The 24,769-nt window shown below is 52.4% G+C and overlaps 1 protein-coding gene across 1 annotated transcript; it reads right to left on the reverse strand.

Moving 5' to 3' along the window:
- Positions 1 to 22,762: 22,762 nt before the first annotated feature.
- Grifin (galectin-related inter-fiber protein) lies at positions 22,763 to 24,730 on the reverse strand. Its single transcript, XM_016009007.3, has 5 exons — positions 24,169 to 24,730; positions 23,795 to 23,874; positions 23,552 to 23,711; positions 23,095 to 23,261; positions 22,763 to 22,906 (listed from the first exon to the last, which is right to left on the reverse strand). The coding sequence occupies exons 1-5, from the start codon at positions 24,532 to 24,534 to the stop codon at positions 22,891 to 22,893; spliced, it is 789 nt and encodes a 262-aa protein (XP_015864493.2). The 5' UTR covers positions 24,535 to 24,730; the 3' UTR covers positions 22,763 to 22,890.
- Between the last annotated feature and the right edge of the window lie 39 nt (positions 24,731 to 24,769).

Here is a 24,769-nt window from a genome sequence, read left to right on the forward strand (position 1 = left end):
GAGCAGCCAGTGCTCTTAACCACTGAGCCATCTCTCCAGCCCCAAAGACTTTTGTGAAGTGATGCATTTGAGAAGGGTAAACTACGGTAAATCTTCAGGGCTCCCTGCTGAAATGGAATCAGAGGTTAACTGTTGTCAGGTCAGAACCTCAGCAAAGCTGACGTTCCATCCTATCTGATCCTTTAACCCAAGTGCTCTTAACCGCTGAGCCAGCCTAGCGATGCAGGCCTGTTATCCCAGCTACTTGGGATACTGAGGCAGGAGGGCCACAAGTTTAAAGCCTGCCTGGGCTACAGAGTAAGTTCTTTCAAGGACAGCCTGAACAACTCAATGAGACCCTATCTCAAAATAAAACATTAAAAGAGGGCTCAGTGGTTAAAGCCTGGCTAGAATCCCCCAGTGAGGGGCTGGGGTGTGGCTCAGTGGTAGAGCCCCTGCCTAGAATCCCCCAGTGAGGGGCTGGGGTGTGGCTCAGTGGTAGACCACGTGCCTAGAATCCCCCAGTGAGGGGCTGGGGTGTGGCTCAGTGGTAGAGCCCCTGCCTAGAATCCCCCAGTGAGGGGCTGGGGTGTGGCTCAGTGGTAGACCACGTGCCTAGAATCCCCCAGTGAAAAGTTGAATGTATGGTGTTTAACACACAGGGTCCTGGCTATGCTATTGAATTACTGTGTTGGTATTTGACAAACTAAGCTTGAAAATGTCCCATTAAGGGACATGTGGAAATGTGCCGGACGGTGGTGGCGCACGCCTTTAATCCCAGCACTTGGGAGGCAGAGCCAGGTGGATCTCTGTGAGTTCGAAGCCAGCCTGGTCTACAGAGCAAGATCCAGGACAAGTACCAAAACTACACAGAGAAACCTGGTCTCAAGAAAACAAAAAAAAAAGAAAGAAAGAAAGAAAGAAAGAAAGAAAGAAAGAAAGAAAGAAAGAAAGAAAGAAGGAAAAGAAAAGAAAAAAGGAAAGGAAATGCCATGGAACTTTCTAAGATGGTGTTTGTGTAGGCAGGCACTGGTTATTTATCAGTATTATAAAATATTAATAGTAACATTAATATTCATGGGGAGTGATGAATATTTATGAGCATCTCCTTTCTCTGCCAAGACCCAGTCAGAGAGACCAAAGCCTTCTATTGGAGAGTTCATTTCAAAGCACCAGAGAGATTGCCAGTTACTTGTACAATGCTGTGGCCAGACATCTGACAGAAACATCTTGAGGAAAGATTTTTATTTTTAAATTACATTTACTTTGTGTGTGTGTCTATATCCATACACACGCGTGCACGCCACAATCCACATGTGGATTCAGAAGCCACCTTGCAGGGGGGATTGGTTCCTTGCTTCCACCACGTGGGTTCTGGGGATTAACTCACATTACACCTGGCAGCAAGCTCCTCTACCTGCTGAGCCATCTTGTCAGCCCAGAGGGAGGGATTTCTTCTGGCCCGTAGCTCAGAGTATTTAGTCCATCATGGCAAGAAAGGCATGGTGGAAATCATAGGGGCTGGGGCTGGGGCTCAGTCAGTAGAGCTCTGGACTAACATCCAGGGAGCCCAGGATCCATCCCCAGCACCGCATAAACCAGCATGGTGATGCATGTCTGTAATCCTAGAGGTGGAGGTGGATGCAGGAGGATCAGGAGTGCAGGGTCACCCTTAGCTACTACTGAGCATGAGAATACCCTGGAATACATGAGGACCTGTTGAAAAAGTGTGTGTGTGTGTGTGTGTGTGTGCATGCTGCATCCTTTTTCTTTTTCCACTTTTATGTGTGTATATGGTATGCATTATGTGTACATCATATTTTTGCACACTTGTGTGTGCCTGTGAATGTGTGTGTGCATTTGGGTGTCACGCTTCTATTTTATTCACGGAGGCAGGATCTCTCAATCAAACCCCGATCTGGCAGCTCTGGCTAGTCTCACTAGGACTTTCTCTGAGGATCCCCAGCCTCCACTGTCCAAGGCTGGAACCACAGGCATTTGCACGGTTTCTGGGCATCCAAATTCCAGTCCTCAGGTTTGTGCTGTACACACCCACTGAACCGTCTCCCCGGCCCCACCTCATTTTATGAGACAGACGTTGCCTCTCACTAGCCTCGGACTCCCTGGTTAGGCTGGCTGGTCAGTTAGCCCCAGGTTACTTACATGTGTCCTGGGAATCCAATACGGGTCCTCATGTGTCGGGGTTTCTAGATTGCGATGGCTCCGAGTGTGTCCTCCGTGGATCAAGAACTCGGTCAAGCCCATTTCAACCCTGGGAACTGGGCTCGGATGTAACCACGCCCTTTCCAGAGCAGTGTAAACATGAGGTGGGGGCGGGGCTTGAGAAGCCATCCAGGTGAGGGAATCGGCTCCATTGCCCCCCTTCCGGAGCATCTAGACTTTGTTTGGTTTCCTGAAAACTCTGGGCTTTGAAAACTTGGGGCACCGATTGGCAAAGCGTGGCTTTTAAAGTGTCAGCTTCCACACTGGGCTGCTTTTGAAAACACGCTAAGTCTCTGAAAGGTTTGTTTGGTGCCAAAGCATGTTTTGGTTCTAACATGTTCCAGAAACTTCTTCCAGAGCCCAGAGCTCCAACATTGATTTAGAGAGGGAGGCTGGTGGGCAGACTTGAGGTGGGAAGGGGCATGGTGGCTCCATAAGGTATGTTCAGTGGCAAGGGGCTTGGTCTGCCCTGATTGGTGTGCAACTCTGGGATGAGTGTATTTATTTGTGTCTTTAGAAACCTGTTCAGTAAATGAAGGCATTTATTTGTAGCCAAGCCAGATCACATGAGTTCAGTGCTTGGGACCCACATAGTACAAGCAGAGAATCAATTCCTGAAAGCTGTTCCCTGAGTTACACACACACACACACACACACACACACACACACACACACACACACACACATACACACAGATAATAAAATTAAAAACAAAACAAAAACATCAACCCAACTGTTCCCAGGGGATATTTGTGTGATCACTGCCCCCCTCCCCATTCCCAAGAAGGATGCTCCTTTATCTGGGGAGCTGCTGTCCCACCCTGGTTCCGCTTCATGTGGCCTCAGCCTGAAGGCTGGGTTTCCTTGGCCCCCATCAATGCACCTTGTTCCCCGAAAAGAATGCTGACCATCTACAGGACCACACAAGCATGGATGACTTGTGTTTGATAGGGACACCAGGGCTTGTTGAAGGTTGTTTGAAAATTCCGGACTGAGCCGGAAGGAATCCTGTGGATTTTTGGCAAGTGTTCCAGCTGGGAAAGTTGAGGCCCTGGCTGGGATGACCGACAGAGTCCACACTGTTGCTCTGACCCGAGACATTCTGAAAACACGGCACCAGGAGCCCCACCAGGCATCCACCCAGACGGTACCACCCGATCAGCACAGGCCAGCTTGCTCCCAGTAAACCCTGGGCTCCGTGTTCCAGCCCCACCTTGGGAAGAGCCACGATAAGACAAGGCGGGTCCAAGAGGCTGCACACAGGCTCAGCCCCGGGCCACATGGGTCGGCAGCCCCTGGACGCTGATGGCAGTCAGGAGCTGGCAGAGAGGCCAAGTAGTTGAAAGTGGCCTCACGTGCTGGGGGAGGGAGTAATGGGCCCCATGATGTTGGCCAGCTGGGTGGAGAGGCTCGGGGCCAGAGGGAGGAGACAGGAAAACATTAGCTGCTTAGGAAAAACATCTCTAGCCCAGGGAGTGGCCCTGGCATTGACCCGAATCCAGCACAGGGGCACCGCTCCACCCTGGGCAGCAAGCAGGGCTCTTGAAATTGTGGAAGGGACACTTCCTGGAGCAGTCCCCACACACACACTGGGGGCGGGGATTGACTGGGGAGGGGGTGCTCAGGCAGAAGCAAAGGAGACTGGGGGATGCCTGTGTCTGGGTCACCAGCCCCTTTTCTGCTGAGATGCCTGTCTGTCCCCTGAGGACTGTCATTCCTTGGAACCGTGGACATAATTTCTAGCATGCTCCTCAGAGACAAGCCTCTAAGGCATAGCCAAAAGAAGGTTCTGGAACAACATCACCCATTAAGGAGGTGAGGGCCATAACAACTTGCCTTCTCACCTTATGTATATGCTGGTGAGAGGTTGGCTGGAGCCCAGGAGTCCACAGAGCAGCTTTGGAGCGGGAGTCTCCATCGCCCCCTGCTGGTGAGACTTAGGTCCTGCATGAGTGAGCCACCCCTCACAGTAAATCAGCGGTTGGCATCAGGAGATGGAGTGTTTAGCGCTGGGAAGAGGTAAGTAAGATAGACAACTACACACTCGGCTGGGGAGACGGCTCCGAGCGGGGAAAGCGCTTGCGGCCTGAGTTCAGATCCCAGCATCCGCGCAAAAGCTGGACATAGAGGGAATGCCTCTGTAACCAGCAGATCCAGGACTTGGGGGTCAGCCGGGGAGCTCCAGGTTCAGTGAGAAAGCCTGGACCCAAAAATCAGGCGAGGATGTGCACGCGTGCATGTATGGGATAAAGAGGGATGGGCTTTCCCATGGAGCTAGATGTGGGTGTCTGAGGGTGGGTGCACACCCACTACGCCATGCTATTGCTGCTCCCCTGGACTGAAACCGCAAGATCCGTCACTCTGGCGGGGCTGTCCCTCACCCACTTACTTGCCTCACCTCTTCAAGGCTGCATTCCAGGGTGCCCCCTTCCCAGATGCCCTGGTGCCCTTCCTGATGCCTGCAGGAGCAGAGCCGGCCCCAGCTGCAGGCAGCAGCGGAATTGCTCTGTGTCTTGTTTTGCTCACTCTCGCATGAATTCATCCAAGTCATGAAACCCCCAGAACTGGCCTCCCATCTCTTAGTGACAGACCCTAGATGCCAGACCAGCAAAGACACATCAGTCAGCACAGATATCCCGCCCCCTCGCCGGACCGTTTTAGCTCCTACTCACGAGTGCATGCCGGACTGCTTCTTTTATTGTGGTGGCACAAAGCAAGGGACCTCATGCTTGGGGACCCTCTCGAAGATTCCAGGAGTTGATGGCCCTGCCTCTCAGCTCTGAGGAATGCGGCCACACGTGGATCCTTCTTTGGTGTTCTCACACAGGGCTGGAGTTGGCGAGTGAGGATCATCTGGACTGCGCGTGGTGCCCCCACCTTGCTGCGGTCTGGGAAGGAGGGCACCTGCCATGTCCTTACTTATCGCTGTTGTATAAAAAGGAAGCTGATGCCCAGGTTAAGAGGTGTCATACATTGCCCAACCAGTGACCGGGGTCTAAGCTTGGGGCAGGGATCTCATGAAAAGCAGCACAGATAGACAGAAGGCAGACTATGAAGTCTTCAGGGAAAGCACAAGAGTCTCAAGACGTTCCTCCACTTAGCACCCTCTTTGTGTTAGGAAGGGACAGGACAGCTGCTCCTGCCCGGGGTTGATGGATGGACAAGTGCTTTTGTCCAATCTTCCCAACAGATTTTTGTGTCACATGTTTTCTGTTTGTTTCATTTCTTGTTTGGTGCTGTAGGGTCAAACCCAGGGCCTCCTGCATGCTAGATAGGCCCTCTACCACTGAGCCAAACAGCCCCTCACTGGGGGATTCTAGGCAGGTGCTCTACCACTGAGCCACACCCCAGCCCCTCACTGGGGGATTCTAGACAGGTGCTCTACCACTGAGCCACACCCCAGCCCCTCACTGGGGGATTCTAGGCAGGGGCTCTACCACTGAGCCACACCCCAGCCCCTCACTGGAGGATTCTAGGCAGGTGCTCTACCACTGAGCCACACCCCAGCCCCTTACTGGAGGATTCTAGGCAGGGGCTCTACCACTGAGCCACACCCCAGCCCCTCACTGGGGGATTCTAGGCAGGTGCTCTACCACTGAGCCACACCCCAGCCCCTCACTGGGGGATTCTAGGCAGGTGCTCTACCACTGAGTCACACCCCAGCCCCTCACTGGGGGATTCTAGGCAGGGGCTCTATGGCTGAGCTCTATCTCCAGCTTTCTTCTTACTTTTTCTCTTGAGAGAGGGCCTCAGGAATTTGTCTAGTCCAAGTCTGTCTTTGAATTTGTGAGTCTCCTGAGTAGGTAGAATGACAGACCTCTGCCATCATCAAGGCTGGCTGAGCTACATGTCAACCTAACATGTTCTGGTGACCACAGCAAAAGTTAAAAAAGAAAATGTTTTAAAAAAAGAAAAATAAACAAAAGTAAAACTGACCTTGGTTATATATGTGATCTAATCTATCCGAAATTTGTGGTCTAAATTTCTAATTCCTAGAAAACTTACTGTTAGGATATTTTACATCTTGTTTTGATGTTAATTGCATTTTTTATAAAAATATGTTTTCTATTCTGGCTTTAAATTTTTTAAATTTCTTTTACAAAACAGTCTCTTTCTATAGCCCACTCTGGCCTGGAACTCATGGCTATCCTCCTGCCTCAACCACTGAATGCTGGGATGAAAGGCATTTCCCACTACACCTGGTGTGCTTGATCTCTCATTGTTTTACATTTGTTAGTGTGTAGGGGTGGGGGACTTGTACACTTACTAGTGTGTAGGGGTGGGGGACTTGTACACTTACTAGTGTGTAGGGGTGGGGGACTTGTACACTTACTAGTGTGTAGGGGTGGGGGACTTGTACACTTACTAGTGTGTAGGGGTGGGGGACTTGTACACTTATTGGTGTGTAGGGGTGGGGGACTTGTACACTTATTGGTGTGTAGGGGTGGGGGACTTGTACACTTATTGGTGTGTAGGGGTGGGGGACTTGTACACTTATTGGTGTGTAGGGGTGGGGGACTTGTACACTTACTAGTGTGTAGGGGTGGGGGACTTGTACACTTACTAGTGTGTAGGGGTGGGGGACTTGTACACTTACTAGTGTGTAGGGGTGGGGGACGTGTACACTTACTAGTGTGTAGGGGTGGGGGACTTGTACACTTACTAGTGTGTAGGGGTGGGGGACTTGTACACTTATTGGTGTGTAGGGGTGGGGGACTTGTACACTTACTAGTGTATAGGGGTGGGGGACTTGTACACTTGCTAGTGTGTAGGGGTGGGGTTGCTATATTGCGCTTGTGAAGATCACATGACGACTTGTTGGCGTCAGTTCTCTCCGTCCATCATGTGGGCTCCAGAGATGAACTCAGACCTTCAGTTTGGCCGAAGCCCAAAGGACCTACACCTGTTGGGCCAGCTCACGCCCCCTTCTCCTTTCCCTTCCTCCTTTCTCACTGACCCGCACAGCCTGTGGCCTCAGCTGCCAGATGTTGGTGAAGAAGGAAACCAGGACCTCTCAGGACAGGCTCCTGCTGGGGCAGGTCCGACCTCTTTAAAGTCTAGCTAGTGGGTCCCTGGGAGAGGCCCAGCTGGCTGGGCTCCCTGCTCCACTGTGCCATCCACCAGGGAGCAGCCTTGGTTCAAGAACCGTATCTCCAATACTGTCCAGTAGGGGGCAGCCTTGACTCAGAAATGAGCCCGGGGGTGGGGAGTTCACCATTAAACTTATCTGCGTGGCAGTCAGGCTGCTTGGCAAAGTCCACCCCTGCCAGCCCCAGTCCTGAAACCACCTCCCATGCTTTAAAAGGCAGTTCCTGGTGAGGTGGGGTCCCCACAAGCTACCAATGGCACAGGAAGTGGCAGCTTACACACCTGGACTCCTAGGCCAAGAGGATCCTCTCAGCAGACCAGGTTCCTGCAGCCAAACTGGGACCCTTCCACCCTGGCTCTTGACGCTGGCCTGAATGTATTCCCCCATCCACACAGGCTCCCTGAGGACACTGTTCCCAGAAGCCTTTGCCAGACTGGACCTAAGCTCACACCACCTCCATCACTTGCTATTGGGGTCACTGTGCAGTGCCCATCTTGAGGACTCCAGGGAGCCTCTGGCTTGACCTCGCTCAGATCTTCAAGCCTGCTTGAAAGCTGCTACACTGTAGCTCACGGATGTCCTTTGAGCCTCTCCCTAAGGGTGACTCTGGGTCACCCCGGGTGTGTGTGAACACACAGGAACACACACAGCCCTCTCTGGTGTGGCTGGCCTGGCCTCCAGCACCAACTTGTCTACATGAGGTTGCAGTGGCCACAAGGATACCGGTGTTTCCTCCCACGCGTCTCTGCCGGGAACTCTGAACTTGAAATCTCACCTTTCCGCTGTGCAACAGCCACCGAGATCCCCTTTGAAAGTGGAGCCCCTTTGTAAAGCAGAGTCCTTCCGTTAGGGGTCAAAGCCTCCCCCAGTGCCCACTTAACATCCTGTGAAATCTCAGAACTACTGTCCCAGTAGACCCCGAGCCTGCTACTCAGAGACTATCCTGTTTCTGGAATGTTCCATCCCTTTCTTTCCTGAGCCCTCAGCTGGCTCCCAGTCTCCACAGAACTCTCTAGATCCTCCCTGGGGCCCTGAACAGCAACTGTTCTAGAAACTTCCCACCTCTCTGAACCTTACTTAGCATATGCCTCTCCATTATGCCCTAGCTTAAACTCTAACTTTTCCATCTGGGTTCTTTAAAATATTCATCCATGCTGGGCATAGTGGTACTCAGGAGGCAGAGGCAGGCAGATCTTTGAGTTCAAGGCTGGCCTAGGCTACAGAGTGAGTTCCGGGACAGCCAGGGATCCACAGAGAAATCCTGTCTTGAAAAAAAAAATCCTGAGCTGGGGGGTGGTAGCACACACCTTTAATCCCAGCACTCTGTGAATTTGAGGCCAGAGCAAGTTCCAGGACAGGCTCCAAAGCTACACAGAGAAGAAACCCTGTCTCTTTTTTCTTTTCTTTTTTTTTTTTTTTTTAATTTTTTTAAGATTTATTTATTTATTATGTATACAGTGTTCTGCCTGCATGTATGTCTGCAGGCCAGAAGAGGGCACCAGATCTCATTACAGATGTGGTTGCTGGGAATTGAACTCAGGACCTCTGAAGGAGCAGTCAGTGCTCTTAACCTCTGAGCCATCTCTCCAGCCCAAGAAACCCTGTCTCAAAAAGACAAAACAAAACTTGGGTACTGCTGATGTAGCTCAGCTGGTGGAGCATTGCCTGGCATGCACCAAATCCTGGGTTCTACCTCCAGCACCCACATAAACGGGTGTGATAGTGCACACCTGTGATTCCAGCACTGGGACATAGACGCAAGCGGACCAGAGATTCACAGAGATCCTTGGCTACATAGCTAACTCAAGACCATCCTGGGATACATGAGACCCTGGCTCAAAAACAACAACAACAACAACAAAAAGATAAAACAAGAGGGTTGACCAGATGGCTCAGTGGCTAAAGCACTTTTTATGCAAGTCTGAAAACCTGACTTCAATCCCAGGAAGCCATGTAAAAATCCGAATGTGGTGTGCATCTGTAATCCTGGCATTTCTCTGAGGCGGGACGTGGACAGAGAAGTGCTCTGAGGCTCGGCCGCCAGCTAGCTTAGCAGGAACAACCAGAGGGACCTTGCCTCCAAAACAATGTGGAGAGGCTGGAGAGATAGCTCAGTAGTTAAGAGCATGTACTGCTCTTCAAGAGGACCTGAGTTCAACTCCCAGCAATGCATGTCAGGTGGCTCACAGCCACTTATACCTGTAGCTTCAGGGGGTCTGATGCCTTAGGCCTCCAAACACCTGCACTCACACACACCCCTATACATGTACTTACTACACATAATTCAAAAAATAAACAAATACAAGTTTTAAGGTGGAAAGAGAAAACCGATTCCTGAAAATTAACGTCTGACCTCCACATGTACAGTGGTGCATATGTGCACACCTCCTCCCCCTGCCCAGCCATGCACATCATATTGATAAAAATTTAAAGATTAGCCAGGTAATGGCACATGCCTTTAATCGCAGGAGGCAGAGGCAGGCAGATCTAAATAATAATAATAATAATTAATTAATTAAAAAAAGCACAAAAACAAGTGAACAACAATAACTCAAAATTAAAGATTAAAATAAATACAAGAGTCAGAGAACTGCCCAGCTAGGAGGCGCAGAGGCAGGTCTGAACCCAGCTCAGACAAGTTCTCCACCAGCCATCTCTTCCTGGATTCCTCTACCTCACCCTGCTTGGCCCGGAGGCTCTAAGGAAAAACTGCCACCTGCCCAGTCCTGATGCTGCTAATGTGAGTCAGCAGATAAATGGGCCACCCTTGCATCCTTCCTGTGAGACCCGGGGCCCACAGATGCAGCCCAGCAGCCTGGCTGCCATTCAGCCAGTGAGGAGAGAGAGGACCTGGAAGATTCCTCAGGGACCCTTCAGTCTGAGCCACACGGGGACAGACCCCATAGTGTTCTATGCACCAGACCATGTGGCCCAGGCAGGTCTCCAAAGAGAAGCTGGGGTGAGTTAGGGAGGCAAGAGACCCTCCTGGATGGATGGGGAGGGACTGGGCAGAATGTCACTCAAGTAACGATGAGTGGGGGACGCCCCATGTGGGCCTCCAAAGAAGGGGTGGATGGGCTTTCACGTAGGGCGACCACTGTCCAGTTCCTGCTGGCACTGATGGCTAACACATTTCCTAACCCACCAGCTCACCCTTCTAGGACCACTGGATCCTAGCACGTGGGAAAGTACTCTATTCCATTCCATGGCCTGAGACACCACCATGGCTGTGCCAGCCTGGGCTCTGGGGTGCCTGCCACACACTGGCAGGGAAACAATGGCCACCTCTGAGCTGAACGTGGGTGGTAGTATCCATGGTGAGGGGCTGTCCAGGCAGGACTGCCAACTACCCATCCAGGGTCAGCCAGGCTGTGTCCCAGGGGACAGCTTTGTCTCCTCAGCTGGACCTGGGCCCGTGCTGACAGGCTCTGAATGGCTGGCTGTCAGAATGGCGGAGGGCATGGTGAAGGAAGGGGGCTCTTGGCTGGAGAGAGGCTGGGTGGAGGGAGGGCACTGAATGGCTTCTAAGGTCCTCAAGTCACAAGCACAGATGGGGGGGATCCAGCCTGGGTCACTGACTGTTGGTGGCAAACTCCACCTCCTGACACATCCATGCATGGTTCTGCTCCTGATTCCCCACCCCCACCCCCGGTACTGCCCATTCTATAAAGACAAGACCTGGTGTGCTCTCAGAAGGAGGTGGCCCCCATCTCCAAGTTCCGGGATGTTCTAGGCAGTTGGCCAGAGCACAATGGGTCCCCTCCGGGCCTCCCCTGGACTCTTGAGGTCTGGATGCTGCTCCATCCGGCCACTGCCTCTGCCCATTTCCCACTCCCTGCCTGTCCCCCCAAACTGGCAGGAACTCACCCTTCGCCAACTGTGTGTCTTTAATGTCCTCTCCAAAATAACATTTGCAAAACCTCTTTATAATTCATTTATAAGAAGACAGCTTGAGAGGGGTCTGGAGAGACCGCTTAGTGGTTAAGAGCACTGGCTGCTCTTGCAGAGACCTGGGGCCAGTTCTCAGGATCCACCTGACCATCTCCCAACCATCTGTAACTCGAGTTCCAAGGGATCTGATGCCCTCTTCTGGCCTCCATGTGCTCACACACAAAAATGTGCTCCGTCTCTCATGCACCACACACACACACACACACACACACACACACACACACACACACACACACTAAATTTAAAAGGAAAAAAATGAAACTGTTTCTCTAAAATATGTATTTTTTCCAACCAAAGTCACTCAAATGCTTAAGAAGGTTCTGGAGGTTTGCTGTGGTTTAAGCGACAGACTACCAGGGCCACAGTGTGAGCCTTCCTTACGAGAGGAGGTCCAGACCTGGGGCTTGCTATGGGTTGAATGGGAAAGGATAGTTTTGGGGAATCAGGGCTGTCCCTCCACTATGTGAGTCCCAGGAATCTAACTCAGATCTTCAGAATTGGTGACAAGCTCCTATTCCCACCGAGCCATCTCACTGGCCCATCCTCCTCCTCCTCCTCCCCTTTCTTCTCACTCTCCTTTCTTCCCTCCTCCTCCTCCTCCTTCTTCTTCCTCCTCACCATGTCCATCCCCCATGAAGTTCCACCCCACCATGACCCAGAAACACAGAAGCAGTTGAACACTGACTGGAAGTTCAAAACCATGAGACTCCCCTTCACCAAAAAAAAAAAAAAAAAAAAAAAAAAAGTCTTATTCCAGTAAGCTGATGGTTCTGAGGTTTCTTCTGGAGACAAGACTCTAGTGACCACAGGGCTGGGGCAACCTCAGCCCCACCCCATCACCTGCAGACACAGGCCTTTCCTACAGTAAAAACACAACTGTGATTCAGAGAGGCCACATGGGTGCCACCTCCCTAGAGGTAGACCTGCTTGGACTAACCATAACCAGGGACCTAGCAGGCTACAGGTGTGTGACTGTGGGGACATGGCCCTGAGCAGACATGGGTGGCTGGATGGGCATGAGGTTGGTAGACACGTTCTTTCCTGTCCATTGTCTGAGGGACAGTGGTATCCTGGGCTTCCTTGAGCAGTATCTATAGTGTTCCACGGCTTCCGGGGGACCAGGGGTGCTGGGTGGGGAAGGGCTGAAGTTGGGACTTTCTGCCCCCCTTATCTCTGCCTGCCAATCAGGGAGGTGAGGGTGAAGAGAGGAGGCCTGGAGTCTTACAAAGCAGCGTGATAACCGAGGAAAGCTCTGGAAAGGTCACCACTGTCCCCTGAACATCACTCACACAAAGATAGCCCCCCCATGCCATATTCCCTCCCTTAGGCTCCAGCTCCTTTGGCTCCTGTCCCTGTCCAGTCTCTTTCTGTTCCAGGAAGGTATGTCAACGCCTCAGTCACACCCAAACTCCTATTTCCAGCAGATCCTCCCTGCCTGCAAGCACTCATGGTCCCCCAGCATCCTGGCTCCTGTCCTTTGGGGTCCTGGCCTGCTCTTCTTCTGTCCTCAAGCCCAGGGGACCTCTGTGAGTAGCTTAAATGGGGCAGGTGGGACTCTTGGATGCCCTGGTAGAGTGAAGGACCCACTTGGTGCTGAAAAGACAGCTCCGGCCAGCAGGTGTCTGCCCCTGGAGGATGCTTTCCTGGAGGTGACTGGCCTGGTAAAATGGGCAAGGGACAGTGGAGATCCAGCAGGAAAGGTAGGGATCCCGGCTCAGCATCCAGATACACAGAGACAAGGCTTCGTCTGACTCCACAGGGAATGTCCTCTCATGCATAGCCCCGGGCCTCCCCACAAACCCCAGACTTGTAGAGGTACTTGTCACCCCATTTCCCAGAGGGGACAGACTCCAAGGTTGATTTTTCTATCTCCCCCATGTAGGAACGCTTGCTGCTTGCCTCCTGGGCACCCCTCTGTATCCACAAGCAAGAAGACGCACCCCCACGTGTGGACCTCGGCATCTCTGCTTCTCCAGGTGCAGGTATGCATGCCCGTGTGTTCACATACACATAGGGACCAGAACTTCAGTTGCTATTTTGTGGGTCACTCACCACCTTTGTTTTGAGTTCCTTGGCCTGGAACTCACCAAAAAGGCCAATCTATCTAGGCAGCGAGTGCCAAGGATTGGCCTCTCTCTCTCTCTCTCTCCATCCCACCAATGCTGGGATGGGAAATGTGCGTCACCATATTCAACTTTTCACCTGGGGCCCAGACTTAGGTCTTCATGCTTACATGTCAAGTGTTTTACTCATGTACTGTGGCATGTGTGGAGGTCAGAGGTCGCTTCTTCCACCATGTGGGTTCTGGGGATCAAACTCAGGTCATCAGGCTTAGTGGCAAGTGCCTTCAACAAATAAAATATTTTTTAAAGATTTCTTTCTCTTTTTTTTAAACAGATTTTTTTATTTATTATGTATACAGTGTTCTGTCTGCATATATGCCTGCAGGCCAGAAGAGGGCACCAGATCTCACTACAGATGGTTGTGAGCCACCATGTGGTTGCTGGGAATTGAACTCAGGACCTTTGGAAGAGCAGCCAGTGCTCATAACCTCTGAGCCATCTCTCCAAAACCTAAATAAAATATTTTTAAAGTGACATTGTGGATTCTATTCTTTTTTGCTTTTGTTTTTGTTTTTGAAACAGGGTTTCTCTGTGTAGTTTTGGTGGCTGTCCTGGATCTCGCTCTGTAGACCAGACCCGCCTCGAACTCACAGAGATCCTCCTGCCTCTGACTCCCGAGTGCTGGGATTAAAGGTGTGTGCCACCACCACCCAGCGTGGATTCTATTCTTAATGCCACAGACTGTTCCAATGTTCCCAGGGATACCACAGATGTCCTTTAGCTCTGGATTTCAGAATTCAATCTCAGATCTCAATTGTAGTCAATCTACCGTGTGCTTTTAAAATGTAATTTTTTTTATTTGTGTGTGTGTGTGTGTGTGTGTGTGTGTGTGTGTGTGTGTGTGTACCTGTCATATGTGTTCGGGGGCCTGCAAAAGCCAAAAGAGAGTATCAGACCCCTTGGATCTGGGGTTACAGGCAGTAATGAGTGGCTGGATGTTGGGTCTGGGAACTGAACTCAGGCTCTCTGCAAGAGCAGCAAGTGTTCTTAACTCCAGCTATGCTGAGTGCTGTCATGGTGTTAAAATAGAGCAGGTGTGGTGGTGCACGCCTTTAATTCCAGCACTCGAGAGGCAGAGGCAGGGGGATCTCCGAGTTCCAGGCCAGCCTGGTCTACAGAGCTAGTTCCAGGACAGCCGGGGCTACACAGAGAAACCCTGTCTCGAAAAACCAAAACCAAAACCAACCAAACAGAATCCTCCTGACTGAGCCTCCCAAAGCTAGGATTTCAGTCATGTGCCTAGCATCCCCTGTATACCTGACTTCCAAATATTTTCCCCATCAGAGGGACTTCCACTCAGGCTCCTGCTAGAATCCTTGATCCACCCATGTTTTAAATTGAGTTCAACTTCTCACGTTTCTTGTATTGCCTGGACTTTGGGGGTCCTATTCATGAAATCATTGTCAAATTCTAATACCCTCCACCCCATTTTTCCCCCTAAGAGTTTAATAGTTTTAGCCTCTCCATCAAGGGCTGTGATGGCGTTTGCATTAATTTCTGCCTACAGAGTAAGGCAAGAGTCCAGCCTGTGCCCTGTCTGGGGCTGACCTGTTGTCACAGCATTCCTTGTTAATCTGTCTGAGCCTCGTTTCTTTCTCTGGCATGGGAAGCAGAGTGGCTCCCCTCCCCTCCAATCTGTCTCCCTTTTCGGTCCGTCCTAGACTGTGGACTTCAGAACCGTTAAGCCACATACCCCTGTGGGAAACAGCCTCACCCTCCCGAGCCTGGTGTTGGTACACGGTTAGGTCCCTCCCCGGTCTTACAGTCTTTGGACAAAACAGTGTTCCAAACTGCTTAGATCAGCCCCTTTCTCCCTCCCTGTTCATGAATGATGTCACACGTTTGTAATTCAATTAGTACCCCTTGTGCAGGCCGCATTCCATTCCGGCTCCCCTGGCTTCCTGGCTAATGTTTTAAAAATTTGCATACAGTGAAGGTGCCTCTTTGTACTGTGGAGTTCAATGGTTTTGGCAGCTGTCCTGAGCACAGCTTCCGGCCACAGAGCCGCAGAGGAGCCACCGAGGCTCCTTGTCATCCACTGTCCCTCCCTCCTGGAACCCTGGCAACTGTTGTTCTAATGATTATATTTATTTTATTTTCTTCAATTTTTTGAGACAGTTTTATGTAGGTGAAGCTGGCCTTGAACTCCCTGTATAGTCAAGGCTCACTTTGAACTGGGTGTGGAGATTACAGGCTGTACCATGTCCTCTTACTGGTGGATTCTAAGCAGGTGCTCTACCACTGAGCCACACTCCCAGACCCTCACTGGGGGATTCTAGGCAGGTGCTCTACCACTGAGCCACACCCCAGCCCCTCACTGGGGGATTCTAGGCAGGGGCTCTACCACTGAGCCACACCCCAGCCCCTCAATGCGGGTTCTAGGGGGTTCATGCTTGTGAGTTTCTCTGTCCCTTCTGCGGGACATACTTGTGTGGGCCTCTGAACACATACCCTGCATACTCAGAGGACTAACAGTACCCACCCACTGGTTCAGAGTCACACACCTCCCCCAATAGGAGCTATGCTTGGGGCTTACCCCAGTGTTGAGGTTTCCCACAAGAGACCTTTTTCTGCTCTTGCAATGCAACAGAGTCTGCCCCAGCTCCAGCAGCCCCAACAGGCTACATGACCTGTCCTAAGATGTTACCTTTTTTTTTTCCTTTAAGATAGGGTCTCTTGTAGCCCAGGCTGGGCTTGAACCCTGGGCTCAAGGTCATCCTCAGCTACTCCCTATGTAGCTGAGGATGACCTTGAGCTTCTGGTCATCTTCCTTCTGCCTCAAAAGTGCAGAGGTTACAGCATGCAGTGACATCTGGATTGTATGGATCGTGCACTGCCTCTGTATAGAAGGTAACCAGAGAATGGATATGTATTAATCTGCTTTCTGTTGCTGTGATAACACCAACCAAAAGCACCTTAGGAGAGGAATGGGTTTGTTCGGCTTGCACGTCCTGATCACACACACTCCATCACTGAGGGGAGTCAGGGCAGGAACTCCAGGCAGGGACCTGGAGGCAGGAACTGAATCAGAGCCCCTGGAGGAACACTGTTGACTGGCTTGCTCAGCTACCTTTCTCATACCTCCCAGGACTGCCTGTTTTGGGGTGGCACTACCCATAGTGGACCGAGCCCTCCCTCATCAATCATTCGGTCCAGAAAACGATCCAGAGATATGTCCAACAGGCCGATCAGATGGAGGCAATTCCTCAGCAGAAGGTCCCTCTTCTGTTTGTATCAAGCTGACAATAACTAACAGCTCCGAGATATAATCCGTGAGTTGGGGAGAGGAGCAGACAAATGGTCCAGTGACTCTGGGTCCATCTTCAAGGCACTTGAACAGGGCGGGGCCAGGGGTGAGGTATGCATATCTAAGCAGCCCGGGGCAAGGTCAAGTCTGGTTGGTCATCGTCTTGGCCCAGGCTCTGCAAAATGAGGGCTAAAGAAGTCCTCACTGCTCTGGGGCAGTGGTTCTCAACCTTCCTAATGCTGCAACCCTTTAATACAGCTCCTCACGTTGTGGTGACCCCCGACCACACAATTATTTTTGTTGCTACGTCATAACCGTAATTTTGCTACTGTTGTGAATTGTAATGTAAGTATTTTTTGGAGAAAGAGGGTTGTTGAAGGGGTCGGTGACCCACGTGTTGAGAACCTCTAGGAGCCACAGTGGTTCTCTGGGGGTGATCATTTCCACTCCAGGGTGCAGCCTCCCATCACAGATCATGTCCGTTTGGGTGGCGTCTTGTCCCCTAAGGCTCTTGTTGCTTCGAGGTGGTTTCGTTCCCTATTTATCGATCAGTCCTGCTGTAACAAGCACAGGCCAGAGCTGGGGATGAATGCTCAAGGGGCACCTGTTGAAATACCTGGGCTCTTGAGCTGGTGAGATGGCTCAGCAGGTAAAGGTGCTTGCAGCCAAACTTAATGGCCTGAGAGATCCATCCCTGGCATCCACAAGGTGGAGGGAAAGGACCGCTCCTGCCAATTGTCCTCTGACCTCCAGGCACGCACTGCGTCCTCCTCACCTCACTACTAAATAGGTAGATAAATAGAAGGGAACGAGATCTGTCCAGATTCCTGTGACCAAGGACAATAAACTGCACCAAGGACAATAGTTAGAAATAAAGAGTTTATTGAGAAAAGAAGCCAGATGTGGTGGCACATTCCTTTAATCCCAGCACTCAGGAGGCAGAGGCAGGAGGATCTCTGTGAGCTTGAGGCCAGCCTGGGCTACAGAGTGAGTTCCAGGACAGCCAGGGCTACATAGTGAGACTCTGTCTCAAAAAAAAAAAAAATGAGGAGATGAGGAGAGAGAGAGAGAGAGAGAGAGAGAGAGAGAGAGAGAGAGAGAGAGAGAGAGAGAGAGAGAGAAATACCCTGAGAATGAGAATGGGCTACTGAGCTGAGCGAAAAGCCCTGAAAATCCTGGGTCCCCAGGTACATTGATAGGATGTCCACACTGCATCTGCCATTTTTATTATTTTACATCTACAGTGGGCTCTTCTCATGCATGTTCTGTTAGATGAAGGTAAGGTGGGAAAGGATCTCCAGTCTTTCTTTGGCAACCAACTTCCTTTATGTTAATCTTTTTTCTTTTCTTTTCTTTTTTTTTACAGGGTCTCACTATGTAGCTCTGGCTGTTCTAAAACTCACTACATAGACCAGGCTGACCTCAAACTCATAGAGATCCGCCTGCCTCTTCTGCCTCCCAAAGGCATGCACCACTACACTCAGCATTAATATTAAATTTTACTTATTTATGTGTCTGAGGGACTTGTTCCATGATATGTGTATGGAGGTCAGGAGACAATCTGTGAGGACTGGTTCTCTCCTTCTACCATGTGGGACCCTGAGATCGAACTCAGGTCTTTAGGTTTGGCGGCAATACCTTAGCTGCTGAGGCATCTCCCCGGTGCTACATGTTTGACTGATATACCTTCCCCAGTCCCTATACACCTGCCACGCTGGAATCCAAGGCAACCAGAGAGGAAAGGTTAGGAAGGCCGCCGCATGGCATTGACCTGGGCCAGAGCTCTGGTCTTCCGTCACCCTAGGCAGAGAACGCCATGCTGGGGGCTGCACTGTGGTCCTCCGTCACATTCCCACAGTGCCTATGTGGTCCGATTAAAATGAAGGCTTAACCCAGGCTCCACATGTGGCTGTAAGCAGAGGTCCAGCTACTACAGAGCCTGAAACAGGAACTCTAGGCCCTGGCCTGGGGGGCTCTGGGGACCTCAGGCCCAAAAGGGTGCAGCTGTCCTAACCTCTGGCTGGCCTCAAACTCCCAGAGGGCCACCTGCCTCTGCCTCCTGAATACTGGGATTAAAGGTGTGCGCCACCACTACCCAGCTCAGCATCATGGATTTTTGTTTTGGTTTGGTTTTGTTTTTTAAAGATTTATTTATTATGTATACAGTGTTCTGCCTGCAAGCCAGAAGAGGGCATCAGATCTCATTACAGATGATCATTGTGAGCCACCATGTAGTTGTTGGGAATTGAACTCAGGTCCTCTGCAAGAACAGCTAGTGCTCTTAACCGCTGAGCCATCTCTCCAGTACTCAGCATCATGTTTTAAAAAAGAAACTGAGCCAATTCATCTCACAATTCAAGAAACAGAGGCAGGAGGATGGCTGTGAGTTCAAGGCCAGCTTGGGCTATGGAATGAGACTTGTCTCCAAACAAGCAAATAAATGAGAAACTGGAGGTTCTCACCAGATCGTCTGTCCTGTCTGTCTGTCTGTCTTGTCTGTCCTGGCTTCTGTGGGGGGCCCCCAGGGCTCAGGAATGCAGTTTGGCTCTGTCCTAGTGTTGGAGAAGCATCTTTCTTGGTTTTTTGTTTGGGGTGTTTCGAGACAGAGTTTCTCTGTGTAGCCCTGGCTGTCCAGGGACTCACTCACGGGCAGGGACGAGACGACAGAATGCTCTAATGCTCTATCCTGAGCCTCTGAAAGGCTGAGATGATGCTGGAAAGCCGGCCAGGCGGAAAGATACAAAGGCAAGTGCAGAAAATAGCTGGTGCAAAGGTCCTGGGGCACAGCTGGGCTCAGTGTCTTCTGGGTGGAAAAGAAGTGCCGTCCTGGAAAGAGAGGAGGCCAGAGCCGCAGAGCCGCAGGGGGAAGGCACTGAGTACCTCCCCACATTGCGTGTGTGTGTGTGTGTGTGTGTGTGTGTGTGTGTGTGTGTGTGTATGCATTCACAATAGATGCTTCTAGAGTCCTGTGGCCCCTGGACAGGAGAGGACTCTAGCTTGTTCAAGGCTTAATGATTTCCTCCAGGAAAGTCTTTAGTTTATTCACTTTTCCATTCAACAAACATTCCCAGAGTTCAGTGGGGTTGGGCTGCAGCTGGGGTTGGCCCTGGTCTCTAACCCATAGATGAGAGTGGAGCTTAGAGAAAACCTAGGCTGTGGGAACTGGATGGAATCCAGGGAAGGCTTCCTGGAGGAGGTGTCATCCCAGCCAAGCAGACAAGTTACTCAGCTGACCTTGCTGCAGTGCTGTGCACTGAGGACAGTGGGGACCATAGTGGATGTGATAGCAAGGGCAGGGTGCTCTGGGACCCCAGCTCCCTGCACTCCATTCCAAAGATGGAGAGACTCAGGGGCCTCTCTCCCTTGTAGCAGGATTTACCCTCACATAATCTTCCATGCACAACTGCCCTTAACTGAGAGCCAGGTGGAGGCAAAGAGAAGAGTGTGCATGCGTGTGCATAGGCATGTGTGCATGGACGTGTTTGTGTATGTACACATGGCAAGTGCATGTGCATATGGGCGTTCTCCCACAGATGAGTGTACTCACGCAGGTTCATTGAGCAAAGATGTGTGTGAGTGCGCACACAGGTATGTGTATCGGGTCTGGATTTCTTTGCTAGCCCACTCACTTCTGAGGAACCTTCGGATCTGTTACTGAGTCTTTGGGGACCCTGTGGACCTGTGGCCAGGCTGTCCCCAGTCAGATACAAGCCTGGCACCTTCTGGGCTTTTCCCGCTCTTGCACTGTGTAATGCTGATGAAGAGACAGCGCTTTACACTGTGGGGAAACTGAGGCTCAGGGACACTGAGCAAGCAACCAGCTCAGGTCTTGAGGTGAGGGCCTGGGACTGCAAGCAGGCACACCCGCCTTGGGGCACCGATCCCCAGCATCCAGGCAGCCCGAGGGGCTCTCTCTCGTACCTGGCCCCTTAGGAGCTAGCCTCTTCCGCCCTTTGCACACTCTACCAAAGTCTGCCCCAGAAAGACACAATGTGGACAGCCCCCAGCCCCTTGTGACTGACACAAAGACCAGAACTCCTAAGAGGGGGCAGGAAGGGGCCCCAGGCCAGCTGGGCCAGGACGCGGGCTAGGGAAGTGAGCGGAGACAGGAAGCTGCGCAGCTGGAGTCTGGGCCGCCATTGTCCCACCTGGGGGTCGGCGCCAGGCGCAGCTCGCCAAAGCCTGCCCAGCTGTGGACCCAGGTGCCTCCCTGGCTTCTGCTGGCTTCCTGCTTCCAGCCTCAGTTTCCCCAATATAAGCCCTAGAGGGTACTTCAGTGCAGCTGCCGCCTCAGCACTGTTCAAGCTTCTCGGCACCGGCACCCTGCGGGTCTTGGGCTCTGCCACCTTACTCTGACGGAGGTCCAGGGTTTCCTGTGGAGTGAAGCAGGGCTCATGCTCAACCTGGGCTACCATCCCAAAGTCCAGGGCTTCACTCCCTGCTGCCTGCCTGGGTCAGCACTGACCGACTGCTCTCTTGACATGAGCTCTCCTGGAAAGGTCACATTCCCACCCAGCGTCTTCAGGCGCTGTGATTAGGTCCTGGGGCAGAGCTGGGCTCAGCGTGTTCCCAGGTGGAAAGGAAGTGTAGACAGACGGGTAGGTAGGTATATAGACAGACAGATAGATCGACAGGTCAATAGACAAGCATAGAATAGACTATAGATTGTGGGCAGTGGTGACACACGCCCTTAATCCCAGCACTCACTTGGGACGCGGAGGCAGACAGATCTCTGAGTTTGAGACCAGCCTGTTCTACGCAGGGGAACTCTGGCTGGAAACACCTCCCTCACACTCCCAAAAAAGTAGAATGTAGATAGGAAGATGACAGATATAGACAATAGATATAGTGATAAGTAATAGGTGACAAATATATGATAGAAAGACAGATGATAAATTATAGATCGCTGATAAGATTTACAAAGGATAGATGATACTTAGAGAGATAACAGATGGATAGGTGGCTGACAGACAGGCAGGCAGACTGACAGACACTTAGAAAGAACAAAGAAAGATAAAGGGCTGGGAGTGAATCAGTGGTTAAGAGCACTTGCTCTGCAAGCGTGAAGACCTGAGTTCAAATCCCAGCATCAACGTAAAAAGCTGGCCTTGGCTGTACATACCTGTAACCCTAGCACTGCAGGACAGAGATGGATGGACCTCCAAAGCTCGCAGGCCAGGCAGCCTAGCCAAACAGCAAGCTTCCAGTTCAGTGAGAGACCCTTTCTCAGAGCAATAAGGCAGAACTGGTAGAGGTAGACACCAGTCCCGATCTGGCCTCTTCATACACACACTCAGGTGTGTGCACCTACACGTGTGCCACACACTCATGGATGGATGGATGTATAAACATACGTATAACTATATGTATAATCGATAATTGGGTAGACAGATAATAATTGGGTAGACAGATAAGAGATGAGTGGAGACCAATGTCATTCTGCATCTTAACATTAATGCACATTGTGGAAGCTACGGGGACTCCTGTCATAGTGAGCCCCTGCAGTCCCCTTGCCTGTCCCTGGGAGCTCCTGGCCCTCCTCAGGCAGGAGGGGGCTTTCCTCCAGGGTAGCCTGGAAGGAGGATTTATGGAAGGTGCAGAGCTGGGAGGCTGCAGGCTGGTTCCTGTCTATGGCCCTCGGGGTCCTCCTTCCCTCCGCCACTCCGCTGCCCCATGCCTGGCTGTCACACACGCACAGAGGGCTACAGGGACAGGAGCCCGGCTCCCTTCCAGGTGGGACGAGCGGAAACAGGAAGGACTCCAACGGGAAGCAGGAGGAGGAGGAAGCTTCCAGGAAGCCTGGGGCCTCTGAAGTGGTGTCTTAGGCTGGGCCAGACAGAGCCCTATGCCAGCTCTCCCAACCTGGGTTCAAGACCCCATCCAGAGTCTCCTTTCCACCCTGGTGGCCATGTTCCACCCCATGACAGAGTGTCCTTTGAAGTCCAACCCCAGACTCCAGGGCGACATTGGTCTCCAGAAGGCCATTGCCCTAGCAAGCACATCTGTGGCTATCACTGCCCCACACCGCGTCCCCACCTCCACAGCGACCCCACCTCCACCGCGTCCCCACCTCCACAGCGTCCCCACCTCCACCGCGTCCCCACCTCCACCGCGTCCCCACCTCCACAGCAGCCAATACTGTAACCTGCTCATATTTTATTGAAGGTAAAGCTGGGGGTTCACACCGAGCCCCAGCTCCCCTGCAGCCACGGGGTATGGCTCCAGGTGGCAGAGGAGACAAAGATGACCAAGGCTGGCTCTTGGAGGCTGGGGTCCACTCAGTAGCCCCCATCCCTGCAAGAATGCAAGGTTACGATCTTAACTCCACTCGCTCTGACCAGATGTGGACTACGGGGGGGGGGGGTGAGAGTGGGGGACAGATATGCAAGGCCAAGAGTGGGCAGCATGCTATGGCCATCCAGGGTGCAGACGAGTAGGAGGTCCCTGATGAGGTGCATGGGAGGGCAGGGTGGGCGCATTACCCCCAGCTCAGGCTCCGCTTGGCTAGCTCCACCTGTGCCAGCCGATGGTCGCTGAGCACCCGCACTCTGGTAATGGTGGCCAGGGGTCGGTGACGGTGTGGGAACTGGAGCACCTTGTGTTCCTGGGCGTAAATGTGGAAGTGTTCTGCGTCCGCACTCACCTCCATCTGTGCGGGAGGGAGAGCAGGGGTGATCCCAGCTACTTGGCAAAGCACAATATGGCCTACCTAACCCTGAGTTCCCAGCTGGGGACCCCTCTTTTCTCAAAGACAGGGAGACTGGCAGCCAGAGAGAGAAGCATCCCAGTGAACAAGTAGGGAAACTGAGGAAAGGGAGGCCACCCAGGCCCAGCAGGGAGGCCATTGCACCAACCCATGTAAATATCCACTGTAGTCCCCTTCTCCATTGGCCTTGGGTACCCATCTCCTCATCTGCTTCCTCCCACAAGCCCCATCACCTCAAAGGGCTCTCCCAGGGTCAGCGGGAACACACTGGACACCTCCTCCTGTCCCCAGCGTCCCCCCTGGAAGGCATTGCCCACCACCGTGGCACTGGAGAACCGGGGCTTGACGTGGAAAGCGATGTCTCCCGCATCAGTTAAGAAGTTGATCTCAAACCTGTGGGCGAGGGGTGTGCTCAGGGTCAGGAGTGTGGCTGCAGGGTTCCGACCTCGGACCCGGGAAGGGAAGGAGGCTCTTACTTGTCCTCTCCAGCATCTGCATGTCCCTGGACTGTCAGGCTCCAGCCCGGGGCCAGGCCCCCTGCACAGAAGGCTTCAAACTGAAGGGAAAATACAGGGGATAGAGCCCCATAGGGCTGCAGCCTCCTACCTCCCCCCCCCAAGTGTACCGTTTCCTCAGGGAGACTCACTCCCACCCAGCCCAAGGCCTCCACCTCGTTGCCGCTCTGGGTGGGGGGATCCGGAAACCTGACCCCTGTAGCCCCTCTGTTTGGGGTCTGAAGAGAAGACGTCGATGTCCCTCGGCTCTACAGTGGGGCGTAGATGACCCGCTAGATGCCCCCACTCTTCCTTCTCCAGCATATGAAAGCGCCCATGGCAGCAGTCTTACCCACCTGCAACGCCATTGCCCTCAGCCACAGGGAGGGCGAGGCAGCTGGGGATATAGCGGAGCCTGCTGGGGCGGGGCACAGGAGCCCCACCTCCAGGGCCTTGTCTGGGCCACATGGACCTCTCTCTCCACTCAGGCTACCCCTGCTGGAGAGGGGGCTGGGCACATGGCTTAGGAGCAGATCTCTTTCCCTGGGTTCATTCTCGGCAGGGTCACCGGTCAGTCCTCTCAACAAGCTTCCTCGGGTCTGCCTGGCTCTGCCACTGTGACTTCTCAGGGTCTCACACACATCTGGGGACACGCCTCCCATCTTTGTAGGAAGGGTATGACCAAGCCCCACCCCATGTACCAGAGCCCCAAACTGGCCCATCTGTCTCAAAGGGTGAGGGAGGCAAGCCCTCACATGCAACCCTGGCTGGCCTTATGGGGGTCTGTCTGACCATCCATCCACTGTCCACCATGCTGGGAGTGTGTTCCTCCTCCTGTCCCCCCACCCTCGGGGCTGCCCCGTACAGTGGCTCAGTGGCCTCCAGGGGATGAATGGAGGATTAGGCTGGGCTCTGCTCAGCACATTCCAGTCCCCAGTCTACAGATGGGGAGGTCCT

The sequence above is a fragment of the Peromyscus maniculatus genome, chromosome 23 (genome assembly GCF_049852395.1).
Source record: "Peromyscus maniculatus bairdii isolate BWxNUB_F1_BW_parent chromosome 23, HU_Pman_BW_mat_3.1, whole genome shotgun sequence".
Taxonomy (NCBI): domain Eukaryota; kingdom Metazoa; phylum Chordata; class Mammalia; order Rodentia; family Cricetidae; genus Peromyscus; species Peromyscus maniculatus.

What these genes read in the sequence shown, in the direction of transcription:
- Grifin (XM_016009007.3), bottom strand. Translation starts at nt 24,534, where the DNA reads ATGGGCCAGTTTGGGGCTCTGGTACATGGGGTGGGGCTTGGTCATACC. An exon ending in GCAGATGCTGGAGAGGACAA is followed by an intron (nt 23,712 to 23,794) that starts GTAAGAGCCTCC and finishes CCTCGCCCACAG; the next exon opens with GTTTGAGATCAACTTCTTAA. An exon ending in CCCTGGGAGAGCCCTTTGAG is followed by an intron (nt 23,262 to 23,551) that starts GTGATGGGGCTT and finishes CCTCCCGCACAG; the next exon opens with ATGGAGGTGAGTGCGGACGC.